We start from the raw sequence: 21,100 nt of genomic DNA on the forward strand, positions 1-21,100 counted from the left end.
GTCCACTTTCGGTACTAAAATATTGAATTGCTTTCGATGCCTGCCCAAAACCATAGCACCGATAAGTGCGCGTATTTTTCTTGTAGAGAAGAAACCGTTGGAAAAATGTGTGCGTAGTGAAAGATCCTCCGTTTCATTTAATCGTATGTGTCCGGTTACCCGTGCGAACTTATTCCAATCAACTTTGACGTATTTTCTAAACAAAATTAACAAAACACCATGGATAAGAGAAAAATGTCGTAAGTAATACACCCGCTGTGTATTGAAAAAACGGATAGTTAGGGTATATTCAAAGTAAGAACGTAACGTCAATGATCTTAGACTATTTAGTTTTTTAAATAAAATTTCTTTACCTCACACATATACGCCCCGATGTGCATTGAATCATTCGAATTCGTTACTTTTATCGATTAAAAAGAAATCGATTAAAATGTCACAACTCGTAGTAAAACATAGGTTATGTACATAATAAGTAGACGATTTATGCAAGATTCTAGATAAAAACACCTTTTTCTAACATCTACAAATCATTTTATTGCTCATTATTATTTTCTAACACTTTTCTAATAATCTAATAGATCTTAATCACTATACTATTTTTATTTAGTTTGCATAAAACGTTGACACAAATATTTCCACTCCAATGAAATGTAAAAAGAAATGTTACTAGCATTATAGTCGTAAATTAGTAAAATTGCATTCTTTTTTTTAACTGTAAATACGATTTCTTTTTTTCTTTATTTTTCTTTTCTTTTCTTGTAATAAATTATATAATCTTGTAGAGTGAAATTTTTGTTACCGTTATGAAGAATATTTCGAGAAAGAATGTCTACCTTAAAGGAACACAAATTTCAAACGTATTCTCGAGAATACAAATTCTGTTTTTATGGAATTCATTTGTTTCTATATATAAAATAACTGCATTGTTATCCATTGAAACTTGAAGGCAAAATGTAATTAATTTTTTTTTGTCTTATTTGATTACTTTGAAAAGGAATTTATAATAAATGAAATAATTTCTATACAATATCTTTTTATCATTATAAAATTTTGTTAAAAAACGTATCATATTTTAGATAGTTTATATTTAACATAATACTTCATATTTTTAATTTATTTACTTTTTATAATGAAAATCTTTTTTTTGATATCTTACCGTATGGTAAAATAAAGGTAAAATCTGTATTATCTAGTAGAATTGCAGAAGGTATGACTAATCTTTAGTTATCTTCTTATGCATATTATACAACTTTTCTCTATATACATATATATTTATATACAGGGCGTTCTAGTTATTTTCGGCAAAATTTTAGTATATTTTATAATTAACACAGTAAAAGTTTCAGCGAGAAAAAAAAAGTGATAGTTATTTTATTTTTAAATTAGTTGTGATATCCAAAATTTAATTCAACACATTTTATTAGGGCAGTCACATTATCATATATTAAGGAATCAGTTAGTCATTACCTTTACAGGTATAATTATTACAAAAACTTAAGATTATTTAAAATAAAATTCAAAATAATTGACTTGATAAAATTTGAATATCATTTATGTCATTCTATATCACAATGAAAATGAATGCTATAGCATTCACGTTCGCGAACGTGTTAAAAATAAGAAAAAAATGTTACATGAACATGGTCTTTTAAATATTTGATTAAAAAATCATAACAAAAATGTTTTGTATTTATAAAATATACTGGTAAAAAATCTGAGACACCCTATATATATATTAGGTGTGACCTATCATTGTCAAGATAAGTCAGACTCTAACAGATAAATTCAGATATTTGATCTTTACAGTTGCATGCAATTTTTGTTTGCATAGGAGTAAAAAAATGTAGATAGATAATTTACTTATTAAGGATATATATAATATCCTTATATTATTAATGAAATAATTAATGTCATAGCACTGCGGGGGATTCCCTCTATCAAATATTGGATATACCAAAGACAGCGACACCTGAAGAAATAAAGAAAACTTACAGAAAACTAGCGCTTAAATATCATCCTGATAAAAATCCAAATAATCCTGAAGCGGCAGAAAAGGTATAACTTTTTTTTATATAATATTAAAGAGTTCATGCGTGTGCTTCAATCATTATACGTAATATTTATATATACATGTACATGTATATACTTTTTTCCTTCGTATATAACTTTTATACTTTAGCTACAAAAGGAACAAGATTGTTAATTATATTTGTTGGTAATGTCATTTGATATATAACTTTTAAAATCCATTAACTTGTTACATTTTTGTTTTATAGTTTAAAGAAATAAATAGAGCGCACACCATATTAACGGATTTAACAAAGCGCAATATATATGATAACTACGGATCACTTGGCTTGTACGTTGCCGAACAGTTTGGAGAAGAAAACGTTAATGCTTACTTTGTTGTAACTTCTGGATGGTGCAAAGTACGATTTTTTTTGCTTTCTTAACTAAATTACATCGTAATCTTTAAATCTCTTGTTGTACAATGAGATTTATCTTATAAAATAATGTTTATTTCTTTCCAGGCGCTACTCCTATTTTGTGGATTTATCACCGCTTGTTATTGTTGTGCCTGTTGTTGTTGCTGCTGCAACTGCTGTTGTGGGAAATGCAAACAAACTCCTCCCGAAGACAGTGGTATATACCATAATTTACAGGTAATATTATTTATTAAAATATTTGATAATAGTTAATAAATAAATTAAACAACGAATAACGCAAATTCAAACTACAGGTCTATGTTTAGGTCAACAATACGTCTTCCATTGTAGAGATAGTAAATTAGAAAAAGTATAACGATAAATGCATATAAAATTAGATTTCGATATTTTACAGCTTTCTATAGAATCAAATGTGAGTTTCAAAGTGTTCAATGAAAACGTTGCCAATGTATACAAAAGCTTATCAATGTTTTGCACTAAACGGTTTACTAACACTTTCATAAAGATATACATTGTGCAATGTAAGTTTGGAATTTAAAGTCACGAAAAATTGTCTGTTTCATCCGAGGTATAATGAAATATGTGTTGCACCTAAAACCGATCGCCTAGTTTGAAAGTACTTTTAAAAAGTTTTAATTAGGAGCGAGCAAAATTTTCAGGAATATTGTGTCGATAATACAGAAAGACAGTTTAGTTCTTATAACACTTTCAGGGCGTGTCATTTTAAATGACATTACGAGTATAAAGTTTATACATTATTTAAAATCACTAATTTAGTTTAAACTATTATTTCTATATGGAATTTTGATTACAACAAAAAGAGGTCATTGTTTAACAGTCTGTACAGAAAATAAAAAAAAGTACTTATTTTTAACAATAATAGGGTAAGAGAAGCACATCGTGAGTCAGTCTTGTAATTTATCTAGCAATTATTGTTTCTCTATACTTGTGTGCATTTTCTGCAAGAGTAATTCTTTTATTCAATCGTAATTAGTATTAATAAGATTTAAAATAATATTGATTCGTCTGGTATTTGCCCCCGCTTTGTTAATTCGATACCTTTCAGCACCCATTCTGATCACACATTCTTCTTTTTATATATATCATCTTCATGGAGGTAGATACATTTTAATTTAACGAGTAAAAATATCATACTTGATTATTATGCTTGTTCGCAAAACCGGCACTACTATTTGTACATTGCACGCGAACATTTTTTTCATTGCCGAGCATGCGAGATTCTGCTTAGTTTTGCAGAAAGGCATCTATAGACTAGCGGTTTTGTTTATGTTGTTGTTGTATTATAGCGGGACCAGAATCCGGAGGTCGATGTTGTGACAAGTCAACCCTTAGGGTTCTCAAAGGTAAGTTATTCTCTGGAAAAACATTCAAAAACTTTTCTTCGTCCACTCAATTGAAGATCACGTTGACAAGTTCTTAAAATAATGTTTTCAATAATATTACCATCTGTCAATTAATTCTTGACTTTTTAACTCGAACTTGTAAAAGTGATTGCATTTGCGTGAGACATTGCTTTCTTCTAATCTTATTTTGCTTCTCTTTCTTTTTTATTTTGCATTAAAACTATAAAACTAAAACAATAAGCCAGCATATATTAAATGTCATTTCGCATGCATGATTAAAGTAATCCCTATATAAATTCATCGTTATCAAACAAATATTGGTTACATCACATATCACACATGTTCATTAATATGCTTATTTTTATAGTTTTCAAACGTTTATGCCCTTTTCTTCTTTAATTAATATCCATGCAACTTTCTAATGATCTATAGGTATACAATTTTGAGCTTGCAATTATTGTTTTTCTTTTTATTTTTGACAAGAAATTTAAATTTATTCTCGTTTTCTGGACTAAACATCTTATCGACTGGCAAGTATAAGTCATCGACAGATCCTTTAAAACGATCTAAATTAATCGTTTTTGTTGCAATATATTGCACGTTCAAATTACAAGCTGCATTGATCATATTTTAGCATGTACACCTGCATTATAAATTATTAACATATTCGAGAAATTATTTTGAATGCCAGGATAAAAATATGAAGTATGCTTCGTTATTGGATACAAATTTGATAATAAAAGCACAGAAAAATATTTTGTAAAAACTATACACGATGTTACAGTACTGTTAGGCAAAATGTGGTATAGTAAGTTAAAAATTTTCTGTTATCTTTAAGACACGTACTGGAAGTGATTAATTATCAATTTGTATAAGAATACGATTATTATTAAAAACAAGCATACAATATTGCTGATTCCATTTAAGAAATCTGATTATAAAAAAAAAAGGAAAAAAAAAACAATTTCTCTAAATTTACAGGAACAAGTAACATCGTCTCCTTTGTATCATCTTCTACTTTAAAATGCATTATTGTATAGGTCATGTTTCTAGTGCAAACAAGTCAATGATGCTTTTTTTTAAACACTATATATATATATATATATTATATATTATATAGAGTGCAGATAGTAATTACTTCTCTCTATATACTTTTTTATCGACAACAAATTTGATATCTTTTCTGAGAAAACTTTGAAATATTTTTTTTTCTATAGGAAGAAGAAAGCGACGAAGAACCAGTGACTGTACAACCTCAGGGTGGTGCATCGCAAGGTGCCACCTCTAATCTTCAACAGATGTTTGCGATGCCACCACCTCCATCTTCAGCACCTGCGAATGAGAGTACGAACCTGAACAGCGGTGGGGATCGTGTGATTTATACTACTGGTATTTCAACTGCTTAAGTTTAGAGACTTAAGAAAAGTAGCTTTTACTTAGACATCCAAGTTATTGTCGACACCTTTTTATTTGTAATCCTCGTTTTCTTGTATCATTAGATAGTAGAAAATGAGGATAAATTAATGGCGAATAAAAACCGAGACTCCTCTTTTATTTTCTTTCATCTTTCTTTTTTTATTAAAGTTTTTAAATACAAGTATTAAATACAACGCGAATAGCACAAATTAAAAAAAAATACTTTATCAAGTACTGCCCAAAATAAATTATGCGATTTGTAATGGTAGTAGTCGGAATCTCGTCTTTATCGCCAAACATTATGCGCTTTTACTTTTAATTATTATTTTTCTATCCGACACACAAGGAGTCCTATAAAAAGAAAAAAGAAAACAGAACATGCGTTACTTTCGTCTTGAAATTACAAGTAGTAAATAAATTTGGAAACAACAAAAAAAGAAAATCAAATAAATTCCGTTTATAATTTGAGTATCGAATATTTCAAATACTTAATACGACATTAAATTGATAATAATAATGAAAAATTATTGATCTCTCGACGTATGTAATAATCATACGAAAAATATGGTTTAATTATTATTGAAGACATCTTGTGTTAATCTAATGATATACGTTAATTGATTTCCTTGTTACAGCTGCTTATATTTTTTTTAATCGTTTGGTGATTGTATTTGCGTATTTGTTTGCCTGAATTTATTATTTATCTCTCTATATTTATATACACGATTTTGTTTACGTTAATATTATTACTTACTTTAAACGTACGTACGTACGTACAATACTTGGCCATTTAATTGTTTTTCTCTTTCCTCTCTTTCTCTTTACGGCTTTTTCTTTTTTTTTGATTTTTGTATAGACAAAAAAAAATATTATTTTCTGATGCATTATCATCATGTATAAGTTCTCCTTAATTATATGTAAATATGTATGATAAATTTTATAATTATCGTTATTTTTTTAATCCATTAGAGAGAAAGAAGAACGAATTAAATAACAAAAAAAAAAAAGAAATATTTATTTAAATCAAAACAAAACTAACAGACAGAAAGGAGCTAAACATTTTAATCATTTTTTTGCGATATCGCGCATTTTTACTTGTAATTTTTTTTCTTTCTTTCTGTACTTTCTCCTATCCTTTGTCAGCGATAATTTGAAGTATTTGAATTTTGTCTGAAATGTTTAATGGACCTCAACTAAACATATTTGACTTTTTTAAATAATATATAATCATAAAATTTATACAAATATGTAACAGAATATTTTTTACCGTATTTAGATTATATTAGCATTATTATACAAACTATCGCTGCCAAAGATACTGATCAATAGAAAAATGTTATTCTTATATTATAGTTTTTGTTATTTAATATAATTACATATATTTGTCCTTAATAGCGATAAAATAATGAAATCTCATCAAGAATAATCTAGAAATAATATTAAATGCATCAGTATGCAAATTAATTTTTTCGAATTATATTTTTAAATAATTCACTTCTTGATCAGTTATTTTTAAGATTAAATGTCTTTTACGTATTATTTTTATTATGTCATTTAAATGAGACAAAAAAAAAAGTTGAATCAATCTCATTCCTAGTAATTATAATTAATTCACTTAAAACTTTTGTATATATATAAGGAGAAATCTTATAAAGGCATAGCTTCAAACATAAATTCAATTGTAATTAGCATATATTGATTGCAACTATATCTTAAAAAATCCTAACACAACCATTTTATCTATAAATAAGCTTTCCTCTTTTCTTTAAGTTGCTTGTATTATACATCTTGTTTTTTATTGTAAATGCACATTGCGTTGTAATATTTGAGAATTATACTATTAACCCTTTGACTGCATAACACTTTGAAAGAAAATATGACAATAACACAATAAAAGAATGTCGCATCATTTGCCTATAGGCATTTTTCGCACTCAAAGGGTTAACAAAATTAGATCTAAAATGATAATTTATAACTAACTCAATTTTTCCCTCCTAGCTGCTTCAACGAATCCTTTCATAGCATCGACAACTGGAGTAAGCAGTGGTACAGGACCAACTAAATGGTAGTCGTCTATTGACTAAGAAAAAATGAAAACTACTAACTAATAGATCTATTGCGATAAATGCTACGGTGATAATGATAATGATTGATGATGATGATAACGATGACAATGAATAATCTCTTTCTTAAAAACTAAAATCACAGACTTTTGCGTACTTAATCAATTCGAGTCCGTGATAAAATTATGTGCTTCTTCTTCTTCTTCTAATTACTATTACAATACACGATACACAAATACTCTTTTCGCTTTTCTTTCTCTAGATTCTAAATGCTCGTGCTTTTTCCAAAAGAAAAATTAAATACAATAAAAATAAAATTAAAAGAAAAGAAAACAGAATAACTTGAAAGGAAAAAAAAAGAAAGAAAGAAAAGAACAAAAAAAAAGGGAAAGTTAATAATATTAATGATAATTATAATAAGCACTTAAGTCGTTCTTCCCTTATGTCGCACTTCCTTTATGTGTATTACTTAATTAATTAATTATTATTATTAGCAAATATATATATAACTGTATATCTCGTTTCTCTTCGCTCAAACCAAAGAGAGATGTTAATAATGTTAAAAGTTGCTCTTTTACGTTTACATTTTAAGATAGTAAATATCCTATAAATTATAATATTGTCTACAATGAAATAAAATTTTCGCATTCCCGAAAAATTATTACAAAATAAAAGAAAACAAATATTTTCACAATTGGAAACACTATAAAATTCTTAACGTTCTTCGTTGGTTTGCTTTCATGTAATAATAAATTAAAAAAGATTTACTGATGATTACGTCGAAAAAGAATTGGATGTCATTTTACATTATTCGAGAGGATGCTTAGAAAATAAATCAAATTGATTAGGATTAAGGAGAGGAAGAAATCAATTAAAAGAAAGAAAAAATAAATAAATAAAAATTAACAAAAATTTGCTAAAGTTCACAACATATATACAATGTCGCAACGATATATGATAGATAAAAAATGAAAAAAGACAAAAAAAAAAGAAATAAAACAAGAAGAATCTTGAAATCGTTGTAAACTTACTACATTTTATGTACTGTTGAACGGTGCATTCCATTTACTTCTAAGAGTTAAACTTTACAAATCCTTCGAGTTATTTATGTACAATATATATACAAAATAATAATTAAAAAGAAAAGAAAAAAAAAAGAAAGAAAGAAAGAAAGAAAAAAGAACGTAAAGTCCTAACAAAGCTTTTAAAGCTACAAGGAGAAGAATGATTCAATTAAAGGAATGAGATGACACGTGCTATCAACAACACCACAACAATAACAACAATAACGACACAAAATAATTACGCACGCATTTAACTTATATACATACATACTTCAAAAATTCATTAAGTCGATACATTTAAATCATACACTCGTTCATTTCGATTATCTAACAAATAAACAAAAATAAAAATTAAAAAAACAAATAGAAAAATCAATAACACAATTCTTAGAGAAAGAGAGACATATTCCTCTATTTGATGTATGTATGTGATTAGAAAATGATGTGTAAGAAAATAAAAAGAATAACAATAAAATAAAAAAAGAGATAACTATATAAAATGCCTATGGTGTCATAAGCAAAAATTAATACCAACAGTTAACGAACATTATATGAGATAATATCACATTGAGATATGATTGTCAATATGAATAAACATTTACTACATTATTTCTCCTATAAAAACTCTAACTAATAAGATCCAAGGATAAAGACAAAAGATTGATTAGATAAAAAAAAAAAGATCCTTTAACTTGAAGTAATCCTTGATGTTATACATACGCATGTATCGAAAAATAATATTGTATGATTTGGCGTATATTAAGAAAACAATTAGAGTACTAAGCAAATTATTACTTATTAACCTACAATAACAATAATAATAATAATAATAATAATAAATTAATGATAATAATAATAATAATAAAAATGATAATAATACAAATAATAATATTAATAATGCATTAAAATAATTCCTAAAATTGTCTACTTTAAGATAAATTTAGCTTAGAGAATGTTTAGATCTGTCGGGTACAGGCTGAAAAAGAATTATTTTCAAATGTATGATATAATTAGTAGAGACATTGTGTGATTGACAAAATTAGATCTACCAAGTGGACAGTTTTTGGATTTACTCATACGTATACTCTATTCGAAACGAACTCTAATAATTTGAACTCGAAGAAACAGGAATATGTGTGTTGAAAAAAAATAAAAAGGCAAAAAAATTAACATTTGTTGAACAAGTTGCAGCATGTTAAATGAGTGCATGACGTACATTATATAATATATTAATAGAAAAGTGTTTATGAAAGTTAAATGCTTTGAAAAATTTTTGTTTCTTTTTCTTTGCATTGATTTAATCTGTACGTCGTTACTTTTTTTCTCATCAATTTAGGATCCATCTATGAAACTTGTTAATGGCTTATTTATAAAATAAACCGCCATTGTAAGGATGTATTTAATAAATTATTATCAAAACTGATTCTAATAACAAGACTTGGTTGTGTTAATTTTAATGCAACGAACAATAAAAGTACACAAAATGCATGAGAGTTAAAAGTCTATTAGATTAATTAATACGTTTATAAAAAAAAAGAACTCATTCATTTTAGGTAATTTACTTAAGACACAAGCAATTTTTATTTAAAATCATTTTCATTCGGATTATCATTACAATCTCTAATTGCATTTTCATTATTTTCTGCGCTGGATGGTTTCTCTTACTCTTATTATCAGTTACTTTACACAATATTTTCCTGGAAAGATTTAATTAGCAATTTTTCTTAGAAGAATAAATAAAGTTATTAGAATTTGTTTTTGTCATTACGTTGTAAACTAAATATTATTTGTATTTAAATAAAAATGATTCCAGAGCGAAGCCGTGAAGTGTAAAGGGTTAAATGGTTTTAAACTTTTTATCGAATATTCTATGTTTCAATCTTCTATATTATATTCAGTATACATATACGAATATATAGAACGCATTTGTAGATAGTTTCACATTAAATACATTACATTCTGTTTTTTATGTTAGATAAAAAATATGTATTATATTCATGCATATGTATATATTATTATTATTATTATTATTATTATTATTATTATTATTATTATTATTATCACTCAATGAATTAAATATCCATATATATATACATAGTGTCTAAGGCTTTAAATGATCTACGTTCATATAACGTTTTTTTCTTATTTTTGTGCATAAGATATATGCTGACTAGTTTGTTAAACCTCAGACATCCTGTATATATTTAATCAATTATACTTATGCAAGATTAAAAAGATCATTGTAAAATCATGTAACAAAGTATAAAGATTGTAAATAAAATAGACAATATTAACCATTAGAAAATGTTCTTTCTGCTACGTATGAAATAAAAGTATAAAAGAAACATGAAATAAAATCATAATTAAAATGAAAAATTTAACTCACTTTAATAGAGATTGTCTTGTTACCGCATTGACAATTAAATGAATTCTCTCTTTCCAATTTCAATAATAAATCTTGCATTTTTTAGTCTAACTAAACAATCTTAAACGATAATACTATATTAAAATTTAATGATAAAACTAATAACGATCACTACTATGATTTATCTTATACAAATGTTTCAATTAAATTAGAACGATCCATCTTGAATAAGAATTTTAAAAACTATGAAAATAAATCAAATATTTTAACTTTAAGAGAAACACACCTTTTACTTCTTCGTAGCACATTTTTAATCTAAAAGATTATTCTTCAAATAAACTGTAAAACTTTGACCATCGCAATCCGTAGAAAAACATATATACGTATATATATCATAAAAAAACAATCGTATCGTTGTTTACAACTTAATACTAAATGATTTCGAAACCAATTCGTATTAAAAAGTCATATAAAAGAAAAGAATATCTAAAAAGATAACCTTATAACTTTCTCCGTATAGAAAAGTAGAGAAAATCCTGACGAGCGCCATCTATGAACAGATTGAAATCTTCTCTAATTTGATGGTTACATACCTGCACAAAGAGATATTTAAATATTATAAAAGTAATAAATTATAAAGGGGGAAATAAAAATATTAAATATAACAAAAAAAAGGAAGAAAAAAAAATTATTACAACCATAACCTAACATTGTATGTAAGAAAACAAATTTAAACATAAATGAATACCTAGTTCACATTCTTTAAAGAAGAAGAAGAAGAAGAAGAAGAAGAAGAAGAAGAAAAAGAGGAAAAGGAATTTCTCATAAATTCACTAAGTTACATTTTAAAGTTAAAGAAATGATGATTCATTCGTAAAACGTGCGCCGAGCGGATGCCATAGATAAAGATTTTGAAGAAAAAGCCATTATAAAGAGAAATCGAGAAGAAAAGACATTAAAAGAGAGAGATAAAAGATAGTTTCAAAAGAAAGAAGATAAAACTAACTACTGGAGCTTGCCGGAGACGGCGAGGGGCCACAGAGAGAAGTGAAGAGGGTCACTTGGAAGGGAGATCGGAACTACTCGGCAGGCTGGCCGGCGACAACCGAGGTTGTCATGGAAGAATGAAAGGAGTGGGGGAAGGAGCTCGAGCGGAGTAAGTGTAGGGATGGGAGGGGTAGAAAGAGGGACAGAAAGAAAGAGAGAGAGAGGGAGAGAGAGAGAGAGAAAGAGGAGTGAAGGGAAGGGGACGAAGCTGCTGGCGAAGGGGCCTGATATGAGGGGGCCAGAGCTCTCTCGACACATTGCATCGCTACGACGTATCGTCATCGAAAAAAGAAGTTTACATATCGTTTTCGAAAAAAAGTTTTCTTTTTTAAAATAAAAATAAGATCGCGCGATCTTTTCTCTCCTTTTTTTCTCTTTCTTTTTCTTCTTCTTCTTTAAAAAAAAGAAAAAAAGGAATAAAAAAGTTATAACAATTATATTTTCTCGTGACATAAATTAAATGTATTATTTCCTATTCTATTCTCTTATTTTCCCCTGTGTCTCTCTCTTTCTATTTATTTTTCTTTCTTCTGTTATATTATGAATGTCGTCACACGCATCGCGGTGAAACTCGGCTGCTATCGGATCGACTTACGCGCGCATCTATATTTATACGGACGCAGGTGAAAACGCGTTAGATAGATATATAGATAGATAGATAAATAGATAGGTAGGTAGGTAGGTCGATAGATAGAGATAGAAATAGTAATAGAAAGAGAGAGAGAGAGAGAAAGAGACATGTAGGAATCGCGGATACGACAGGTTCGTTCGTCGTTACGACTCTTGACTCGCGATATACGATTCGAGCGTTTACTCGCTCGACTCCTCGAGGAGTATATAACCGACGTGCGTGCCAGTGTGTATCGGTGGGTGTGGGTATAGAGGAGAAAGAGGAGGAGGAGAGAAGGAGGAGGGGGAGGTCGAGAAGTAGGAGGAGGAGGAGGAAGAAAAAGAAAGAGAGAGAGAGATACCTGTAGAGAGACGACGGCTGGAAACCCATAGTTGTGTAGTAGCATGCTGCTGCTCCGTGGAAAAGGGAGTGGAATATAAATAATTAAGACTCTCTTGGAGATTCTCGAATAAAAAAGAAAAGACAAGAAGAAAACAAGAAGAAGAAGAAGAAGAAGAATTGAAAGAAGAGGAATAAACTACACCAACATACCGAGTTCCATTTCGCTCGTTCGAAAGTGCCTTTTCGCGCTTTTTACATTCGGCCCGTGGGAGATTCGCGTGGACAGAGAAAGAAAGAAATAAGTTTAACAGTGTCGGTACTTGAGTGTACCTACGAGAGTGCGAAAGAGTGAGCTTACAAGTTTGCGGTGTACGGGACTCGTTGAGATGTCGTGGCTGCCCGTACTACGGACTTACGATTGAGGAGAGTTTGGTGAGCGAATGATTTTTAACGCGTTTAAGAGTTAGAGTGGAAGAGGATAATATAACGGGAGGATGGCGGACGGTAGGAAGAATCCTTTCTCTCTCTCACTCACTCACTCACTCACTCTTTCCTTATTTCTCTTTCTCTATTTATCTATCTATTATTTATCTGTATATCTATCTATCTATCTCTCATTTTTATGAACATCTTTCTCATTTGGATCTTCTGTCCAAGAATCCACTTCGACCCACTTCCTTCCTCTTATCATCGTCGTCCTCTTCGTCGTCATCTTCTTCGTTTAGTATCTCACGGCTCGATTACTTTGGACGATGACGTGCTCTTGCTGCTGCTACTACTGTTATTGCTGTATCTGTTGTTGTTGCTGTTGCTACTACTTTTGTTGATTTTCTTCACTCTCTGTATTGATGATCTTCGCGCCACAATCGTGTATATTTTTCTCTTCCATATAGAAATGGTAATCAATCAGTCGTGGGCGCGAAATTTATTTCATCTCATATTGCATATCCTAAAAATGAGAAAGAATTAGTTACATCTGAAAAGAAAGAGAAAAAGAAAAAGAGAGAGATAAAAGAATTCGAATTGAAGGGGTCAGAGGAAAGGCATTTTGTCGGAGCGCGTGGGAGGTCCTCTTCTCGAAAGTGCCTCTTCCCTAACCACATTTTCCTTTCCATTTGGGTCGAGCTATTGCTTTACCTGAGTGCCTTTGATGTAGCTAGACCTGTGGAAGATAGAAAACGATATAGGGTAGAATAGGGTGCTGAAAATAAAAGAAAGATACAAAGGAAGAAAGAAAAACAGACAGATCAGAGATAATAGTTTTCAAGTTGACGATGTTATCTTTCGGGGGGATGTATTTTAGCAGGTAACTTTAACGAGCGGATAATCCGAAACCATTAACAACAACAGAATGAGGAAAGAGCAACTACAAGAGTAAGAGTAACAGTAATAACAGCAGTAGCAGTAGCAATAGCAGTAGCAGTAGCAATAGCAGCAGCAGCCTCTCTTTTGATGTTGTTGGCATAATGCTCTGGTACGCTGCAACGCGTGGAATGCAAGCGTGACGCCTTTTCCGCGCGAATGCGTTCGCGGATAAATCCATTGTCCTTGAAAAACGAGTCGGCGCGGTACGTAGTAAGACTGTGTTGGAAGCCGTTCGAAGAAAGGACTTCGGGATATTACTTAATGTCGTCGTAGGAGCGCTCGCCTCCTCGGCACTCGGAGATCGCCAGAGTCAGCAGACAGCTTGGCTCTGCTCCCACTCTTCTCCCCAGTACCACTATATCTTTCTCTTTTTATTCTCTTCTCCCTCTTACTCTTTCTCCTCTCTCCCTCTTTCCCTCTCTCTCTCTCTCTCTCTCTCTCTCTTCCTGTCTCTTTCTCGCCCTCGCCAATGCAATGATCCAAGCATGCTGCTACGTATCCCTTTCTCTCTTTCTTTCTTTTTTCTTTCTTTCTTTCTTTCTTTCCTCCTCCTACGTCATCGTTCAGTCTTTTCTGTTCTCTCTTCATTTTTTGGATACCTAATGAACCATTGTTTTTTAGCTCCTCCTCTTCCTCTTCTTCCTCTTGTTTTTCTTCCTTTATTAACCTTTTGCGAACGGTCAGTAATAACGAACGGACGAACGTCCACCGTCTTGTTGGCGAATTTCGTATTCCATCGTTCCTCTCGTCTATCGAATATAGAAGAAAGTTATTATTCTCCTCGAATATTTCTTTTTCACAGATAATAATAATAATAATTTGAAAAATGAAATTCCATTAGTATGAAAAATCTTACAGTTAAAGATATTATAATTACGCGCTTTCGTAAGTTGAAAATAAAAGATATTTCGCAATCTTATGGAAATCTTAACCTTGGCTCGAACGCGCGCGTACTACGAAAGAAACAACATTTGAGTTTTTTCAACATGCGTTATAAAGATATATATATATATATATGTATATTAAAACGAATGATTCACGTGTATAAGTGGAAGCGTCGCGATTCTTCTTAGTCATTTCTAAGCAATTTACGCGAAATTCTCTTCTGATGCGGAATATCGAAGAATATAAATGATGATAAAGAATTTTGTTTACCTTCTAATTAATAATTTTTCGTCCTTCCATTGCTTCTTTATTTGAATCCGGCACTTTTAACGTTTCAATTTATAAAAAAGAGGAACGCGCGAAATCGCGCTTTTAATCATTGAAATACAATCATCTTTCATTTCTTTTTTCGAAGAAACCAATGCGTATTCTATAAACAAAAAAGAAAGGGATGTATTTTATTAATTTTCGTAAGAAAAAAAAAAGAAGAAAGAGATTACCTGGACCACCCAAATCGTTTAGGAAGATGAACGTTTACTTCTGCGGTGGACCACCGCTCGGGAGACGACGCCATTTTAAGTGGCGGGAAATTAAAGAATTCAAACGAAACGCGCTGATTAATAGTCGTTCAAAACCTTTTAAATGATCTTTAATTTTCTATTTGTTCTTCTTCTTCTTCTTTATTAGTATCTGCCGATCTTCTACGTATTTTTTTATTTGTTCAACTTAGTCTTTCGACACAACACGTTGCATCTTTTATATATCTATAAAAAGAAATTTGAATTGGAATGTTTCAGGAAAGGTAAAGTCAATGAATGACTTTGTCACGATGCGCATGCTGCTACTGATGAGATTGATGTTAGTGGCAGTAATCAGCATGCTGCTGATGTATACAAGCGCGAGTTCAAGTAATGAAGTACACCTGGAGACCGTTTCAAAACCAGGAAAATCCATTAGTAATCTATACAAGGACGAGAAAACTAAACAAATGATTGCTAGTCTTGAGAGCAATCTTCTTGCCCTTTTTGGCTTCACCAAAAGGCCTACACCCACGGGTCCCGCTTACGTGCCGGAATCTCTGAGAAAGCTTTACTTACGTCAGAATTCCATTCGTATGTCGGCCATCGCAAAGCCAGGCATTAATGCACGATCGGCGAACACCGTTCGTACCTTTTACCATGTTGGTTAGTATATCCTTCTTAAAGTTCTTTATCCGTTCGAGATATTTCAAAGGAGAAAGACGTTGGAGAGATATTTCCTATTGGTCAAAAGATAATACCGGTCGGGCAAGTGCTTTTTCGACGATGACTCATTTGCAGCTTTATGAGAGGACCTTTTTTTATCTTGGGAAAGTTGGCCGGTTGGTTTCTCACACTAAAAACCTGATGATGTATTTCAGAAATAGAAAATAGAGCGATTGGGTAGAGGGTTAGAGATTATTATGGCAGATGATAATAATCATCACCCATCATTTCTTTCTTTCTTTCTTTCTTGTTCCAGAGAGTGAAGTGGACAACAAATTTCGACATCCAAATAAATTTCGTCTTTTGTTCGACCTGCAGAATTTACCATTAAATGAAAAGTTACAAGCCGCTGAGTTAAGTTTATCGCGTGTCGCGATAAAAGAAGAAAAGGAAGAAAATAATAACCCAGAAACAACAAAGTATGGAAGAATACTCGTTTACGATATCGTCCGTCCAGGGATAAAAGGAAAAATTTCTCCGATACTGAGATTGATCGATAGCAAGGTGATAGACTTGAGGAAGAATGCTACGGTGAATTTGGACGTCCATCCGGCGGTAGAAAGGTGGATAAGCAATAACAAAACTAATTACGGTCTTCTAGTTGACGTTATGACTGGCACGACAAAATTGAATAAACGACATATTAGATTAAAGCGTAGCATAGATGAACACACGGAGACGTGGATGCTCAATCGTCCGACATTGTTAACTTACATGGACGATGGTAAATTAAGGGTGACTTCTGGGAAAGAGATTTTGGATAGACGTGCGAGACGTGCAGCTTTAAGAAAGAACAGACGAAAGGATGGTCGAGAAAATTGTCGTCGACATCCGCTGTACGTAGACTTTGCCGACGTTGCTTGGAACGATTGGATTGTTGCTCCTCCCGGATACGACGCCTTCTATTGCCACGGAGATTGCCCGTTTCCTTTGGCGGACCATCTGACCTCGACTAATCACGCGATCGTACAGAACTTGGTTTACTCGACTAAACCTAGTATGGTTCCGAAAGCATGTTGCGTGCCTACGGCCTTGAGCTCGATTAGTATGCTCTATCTTGACGAGGAGAACAAGGTCGTTTTGAAGAATTATCAGGACATGGCGGTACTGGGTTGTGGTTGTCGTTAAATCTTTCATTCAAATTTTCTACAATCGATCGATCCAAATATTTCTTTTCTTTGAAGAAAAATAATTCATTCGTGCGATCGATACATAGATCTTCACGACGATCTATAATATACGTGTTTGAAGAAGAAGAAGAATTATTTTTAATTGCAACCCCTGAAAAACAAAGAACATCGTATTAGAACGAGCGAGAGACTGTTCATTGCAGAGAAATTGTCTTCTCTGTGTATGATAGATTTTTTTTTCTTTCTCTTACATTCTTTTTAAACGATGAACAATGAACGTGTGAATATATTATGTATGTTTTTATGGTGGTATGATTCTACCGAGTGTGCATGATCCTTTCGCGTTTTTTTGATTAATAAAATATAAACCAATTGCACGTATTTTTTTATTGTAAGAACAAAACAAAAAGAAAAAAAAAAATAGAAAATTAATTTTTATAACGATTGAGATATATAATATTCTTTGATGTCATATTTATGACATAATTGGAATAATAATCAAAATTCTAGATTGTAAGTGAGCATGCGACTAAAAAAAAAAGAAGAAGAAAAATCGAGATTATATTTTCCCTTTTCTTCATTTTAAATATTTTTATATATATACATATATATACATAACATGCCGTCCTATATGTTTTACTTGGCTCCATTCCATTTATTTTAATTATATTGTCAACGAATAATATGAAATATAATGTAGCATAGATCACTGTGGAAAGGCAGGAAACGTTGAACGAGTGACGGCAGAATTAAATAATATAAATGCATATCCAATAGACAATGAGCATTGATTTTCTGTATTTTTGCAAAGAAGAGATCTTGACAAAAGACAATATTATTATTATTATTTGTATTTTGTTATCTTAAACGTAATCTATATAATTATGTAATCCTTTAGTTCTATAACAACAAGTTGATCCTTTCAAAGTGAACATGTGAAAAAAGCTAGGGAAAAGGTATCGGCATTAGCAATCGATGATAAATAATAATAATAATAATAATATTAATAATAACTAATAATAATAACTAATAATAATAAATAATAAATAACTAATAACAAAATAATTTCATATATAATATTTACACGCAGAGCAAATGAAATGATAAAAGTGTGCCATGACCATGTGTACGACGTACAAAATTCAAAGTAAAATTAATAATATTAATAATAATAATAAGAATAATAATAATAATAATAATATATAATAATGATAATGATAATAATCATATAATAATAATCAAATAATAATCATAATCTATAATAATATAATAATAATAATAATAACAACAACAAATAACAATAATAATAATAATAATAATAATAATAATGAGAATAGAATATTCATTCGCGTATAGAACTGCGATAGAATGCACATATATTATGCGATAGTAATGATTAAACAAACGAATCGTCGATGATTTGCTTAATAAGCATATATTTAATTATGTAGGCACATATAGAAGAATTCCTGCCGCCTCAAATAAATTGTACCTGCCTACCTAAGGATTACTATTTATTATTTTTGCCAAAATAAGAATAAGAGGAAGAAGAAGACGAAGAGAAAAAAAAAGAAGAAGAGATATGTGTGTATATTTGTACAAAAAAGAAGTGCGCGTTAACAATAAGCGTATTTGTAAAATGTGTAAAGTTATAGAGTAAAAGATGATAAACGATGATGGAGAGAAAAAGAGAGAACAAGAGAGAGAAAGAGAAAATGAGAAAGAGAATACGTGTAAACATTGTAAATAATGCATTTGTAAAGTATCACGAGCATGTATATTCTTATATATCTTTATAATAATATGTTATTATATAATATTTGACATTATTTCCAAGTTGTACACAGAATACGGGTGTAAATACAGATTTTTCATCCAAGAATGCTAGACTAACTAGAAAATAGACGTTCAAAAAAGAAACTCATTACTATGATTGATAATCAATCATAGATTTCATCGTCCCTTTAATACTTTGTGCCTCTTGCGAATAAGCGAAGCAAAAAATAAGAAATAAAAAGGTTGGACAATGCGTTCAAGATGGGAGATTGACCGAAGTAAAAATATTTTACATCTAAGCCCATAAACGACATACAGCACTTGTTATTTACATTGCTTGTATGTGGCATCATCTATTAGGACTTTTTTTTTATTTGCACTATTTTATTGGTCATACTTTTCTTCTCGCGGTTAAAATTAATTTTTAGATTTAAAAGTGCGTCAATAATGTAACATTCAAGCAAATGCACTATTGTTTGTTTACTATTAAATTATATATAATAAAATATTACATATAAACTATATATAGATTGTTTTAAATAAATGTCGATTAATTAAAAATACGTACTTTAAAAATTTTTAAGTATACCTCCAAATGGAAGATTATGAGCTATGGGTGATATTTTCACTCGTTCAAATATAAATGAAAAACCGCTCAAAAATGATCAAAGTTGTCCACGTAATTTCATTCTTTTTTAAATCACTGGTATGCACAAACTTGATGTTTCAAGTTACCTAAACAAATTTTCAATCAAAATTATTTTTACATTCATGACGAATTATAAATCTAAATAATATACGTATGTTATATAAAATGTTTAAATAAATGTATAATAAGTAGAAATATTAATTATTAAATATACAAGTATAAATGGAAATGTCTAATATACTCACTTTTTGAGAACTATGCAGCAACTGATATGAAAACCGCCTAAGTCACTCATGTGCTTTCTTTTGTTTATATCATTGACCAGTATCAAATTGAAATATTAAATTTAATTTAATTTAATATTAAAGTTACTTATTAACATAATATAATTATTCTATTGTAAATTATTAATATTATTAATATATAAAAAGAAATCATTTTAAAAAGATATTTAAGAAATACAATTAAAAAGTAAGACATATTTGTACGAATATAATGACTATATTATACTCTAAAGTAATATTTGATCAATTTTATATATTCTTTAGTATAAAAATAAATGTATAAAAATATTATTAAACAAAAAAAAAAAGACAATACTTCTATCTCCTCTTCCATTATACAAAAATTATATTATATTTAAAATGATGCTGACTTTTTCGAAGTACTAAGTAGTTTTGTATTTTCACGATATATGGTGGTACATCGAATGATAACAGAAACTGTAATTATTACCGACATTCGATATAAATTCATTTACCATCCATGCATTGATATTTAAATTTATCCTCTGAGTTATCGAGATTGTCGGTAAATAAAAACTGCATTACCGTCAAAAACTTTTTTCAAACACGTGGCGCACTCTACAACTCTTTTTAAAACGCTTACAGATTATACATAAAATTAGAAAATAATTGTGATTATATAAACGTAGATAATAATCATTTATTTTAATCGTGATAAACATATTTGCTAAAGTATTTTTATTTTCACAATCGTGTTATACGTAACAACGATAAATAATATTATTAAAAGGTCTTGCAAAAATTTTCTATAGATAATATTGCCGAGGTTTTTTTTTCTTTTCCCTTTCAAAAAAGAATTTCTTTATCGCTGATCGCTGATAAAAGCTCAGATTACAGCATTAACGCCATAAAAGTTATTCAAGATCGAACTAACGTATGGTTATTGTATTATCTTCGTTAGAAACTGCAAAGAACGAGATAGCAGTTAGAAAAGTTGGAAAATAAAATTTCGAATAAAAAAAAAAAAGGAAAAAGATAGAGAAAGAAAGAAAGAAAGAAAGAAAGAAAGAAAGAAAGAAAGAAAGAAA

General features: G+C 29.9%; 2 protein-coding genes and 2 long non-coding RNA genes across 9 annotated transcripts; 2 read left to right on the plus strand and 2 right to left on the minus strand.

The window, feature by feature from the left end:
- The first annotated feature begins 24 nt into the window (after positions 1-24).
- LOC122518767 (dnaJ homolog subfamily C member 5-like) lies at positions 25-9,524 on the plus strand. 3 transcript variants are annotated; one of them, XM_043637862.1, is made up of 7 exons: positions 25-239; positions 1,917-2,055; positions 2,277-2,429; positions 2,532-2,663; positions 3,755-3,811; positions 5,029-5,173; positions 7,226-9,524. In XM_043637862.1, exons 1-7 carry the CDS (start codon positions 220-222, stop codon positions 7,294-7,296), a joined length of 717 nt encoding a protein of 238 aa, XP_043493797.1. In that variant the 5' UTR covers positions 25-219; the 3' UTR covers positions 7,297-9,524. The 3 variants fall into 3 exon arrangements, with proteins under 3 accessions (XP_043493797.1, XP_043493789.1, XP_043493805.1); XM_043637854.1 differs by having other exon boundaries at positions 27-239; positions 5,029-5,200; XM_043637870.1 differs by lacking the exon at positions 3,755-3,811 and having other exon boundaries at positions 28-239; positions 5,029-5,200.
- A 1,482-nt stretch (positions 9,525-11,006) lies between these two features.
- On the minus strand, positions 11,007-17,170 carry LOC122518783. 2 transcript variants are annotated; one of them, XR_006304149.1, is made up of 7 exons: positions 16,927-17,170; positions 15,469-15,732; positions 15,239-15,398; positions 14,342-14,832; positions 13,856-13,880; positions 13,393-13,667; positions 11,007-11,312 (listed from the first exon to the last, which is right to left on the minus strand). It is a non-coding gene; the product is annotated as an uncharacterized LOC122518783 (long non-coding RNA). The 2 variants fall into 2 exon arrangements; XR_006304148.1 differs by lacking the exon at positions 11,007-11,312 and having other exon boundaries at positions 13,336-13,667; positions 14,683-14,832.
- On the plus strand, positions 11,726-18,489 carry LOC122518750 (protein decapentaplegic-like). 3 transcript variants are annotated; one of them, XM_043637841.1, is made up of 3 exons: positions 11,726-11,875; positions 15,766-16,152; positions 16,469-18,489. In XM_043637841.1, the coding sequence occupies exons 2-3, from the start codon at positions 15,780-15,782 to the stop codon at positions 17,338-17,340; spliced, it is 1,245 nt and encodes a 414-aa protein (XP_043493776.1). In that variant the 5' UTR covers positions 11,726-11,875; positions 15,766-15,779; the 3' UTR covers positions 17,341-18,489. The 3 variants fall into 3 exon arrangements, with proteins under 3 accessions (XP_043493776.1, XP_043493759.1, XP_043493767.1); XM_043637824.1 differs by lacking the exon at positions 11,726-11,875 and adding an exon at positions 12,242-13,222; XM_043637832.1 differs by lacking the exon at positions 11,726-11,875 and adding an exon at positions 12,242-13,150.
- Positions 18,490-19,818: 1,329 nt separating this feature from the next.
- LOC122518790 lies at positions 19,819-20,133 on the minus strand. Its single transcript, XR_006304151.1, has 2 exons — positions 20,013-20,133; positions 19,819-19,853 (listed from the first exon to the last, which is right to left on the minus strand). It is a non-coding gene; the product is annotated as an uncharacterized LOC122518790 (long non-coding RNA).
- Positions 20,134-21,100: the final 967 nt, after the last annotated feature.

The sequence above is a fragment of the Polistes fuscatus genome, unplaced genomic scaffold (genome assembly GCF_010416935.1).
Source record: "Polistes fuscatus isolate 324 unplaced genomic scaffold, CU_Pfus_HIC Scaffold1, whole genome shotgun sequence".
Classification (NCBI taxonomy): Eukaryota; Metazoa; Arthropoda; class Insecta; order Hymenoptera; family Vespidae; genus Polistes; species Polistes fuscatus.

Coding starts and splice junctions, on each gene's coding strand:
- LOC122518767 (XM_043637854.1), top strand. CDS start 220: ATGGATAAGAGAAAAATGTC. Junction 240..1,916: donor ATGGATAAGAGAAAAATGTC/GTAAGTAATACA, acceptor TTAATGTCATAG/CACTGCGGGGGATTCCCTCT. Junction 2,430..2,531: donor TAACTTCTGGATGGTGCAAA/GTACGATTTTTT, acceptor ATTTCTTTCCAG/GCGCTACTCCTATTTTGTGG.
- LOC122518750 (XM_043637824.1), top strand. Junction 16,153..16,468: donor TCGTACCTTTTACCATGTTG/GTTAGTATATCC, acceptor TTCTTGTTCCAG/AGAGTGAAGTGGACAACAAA.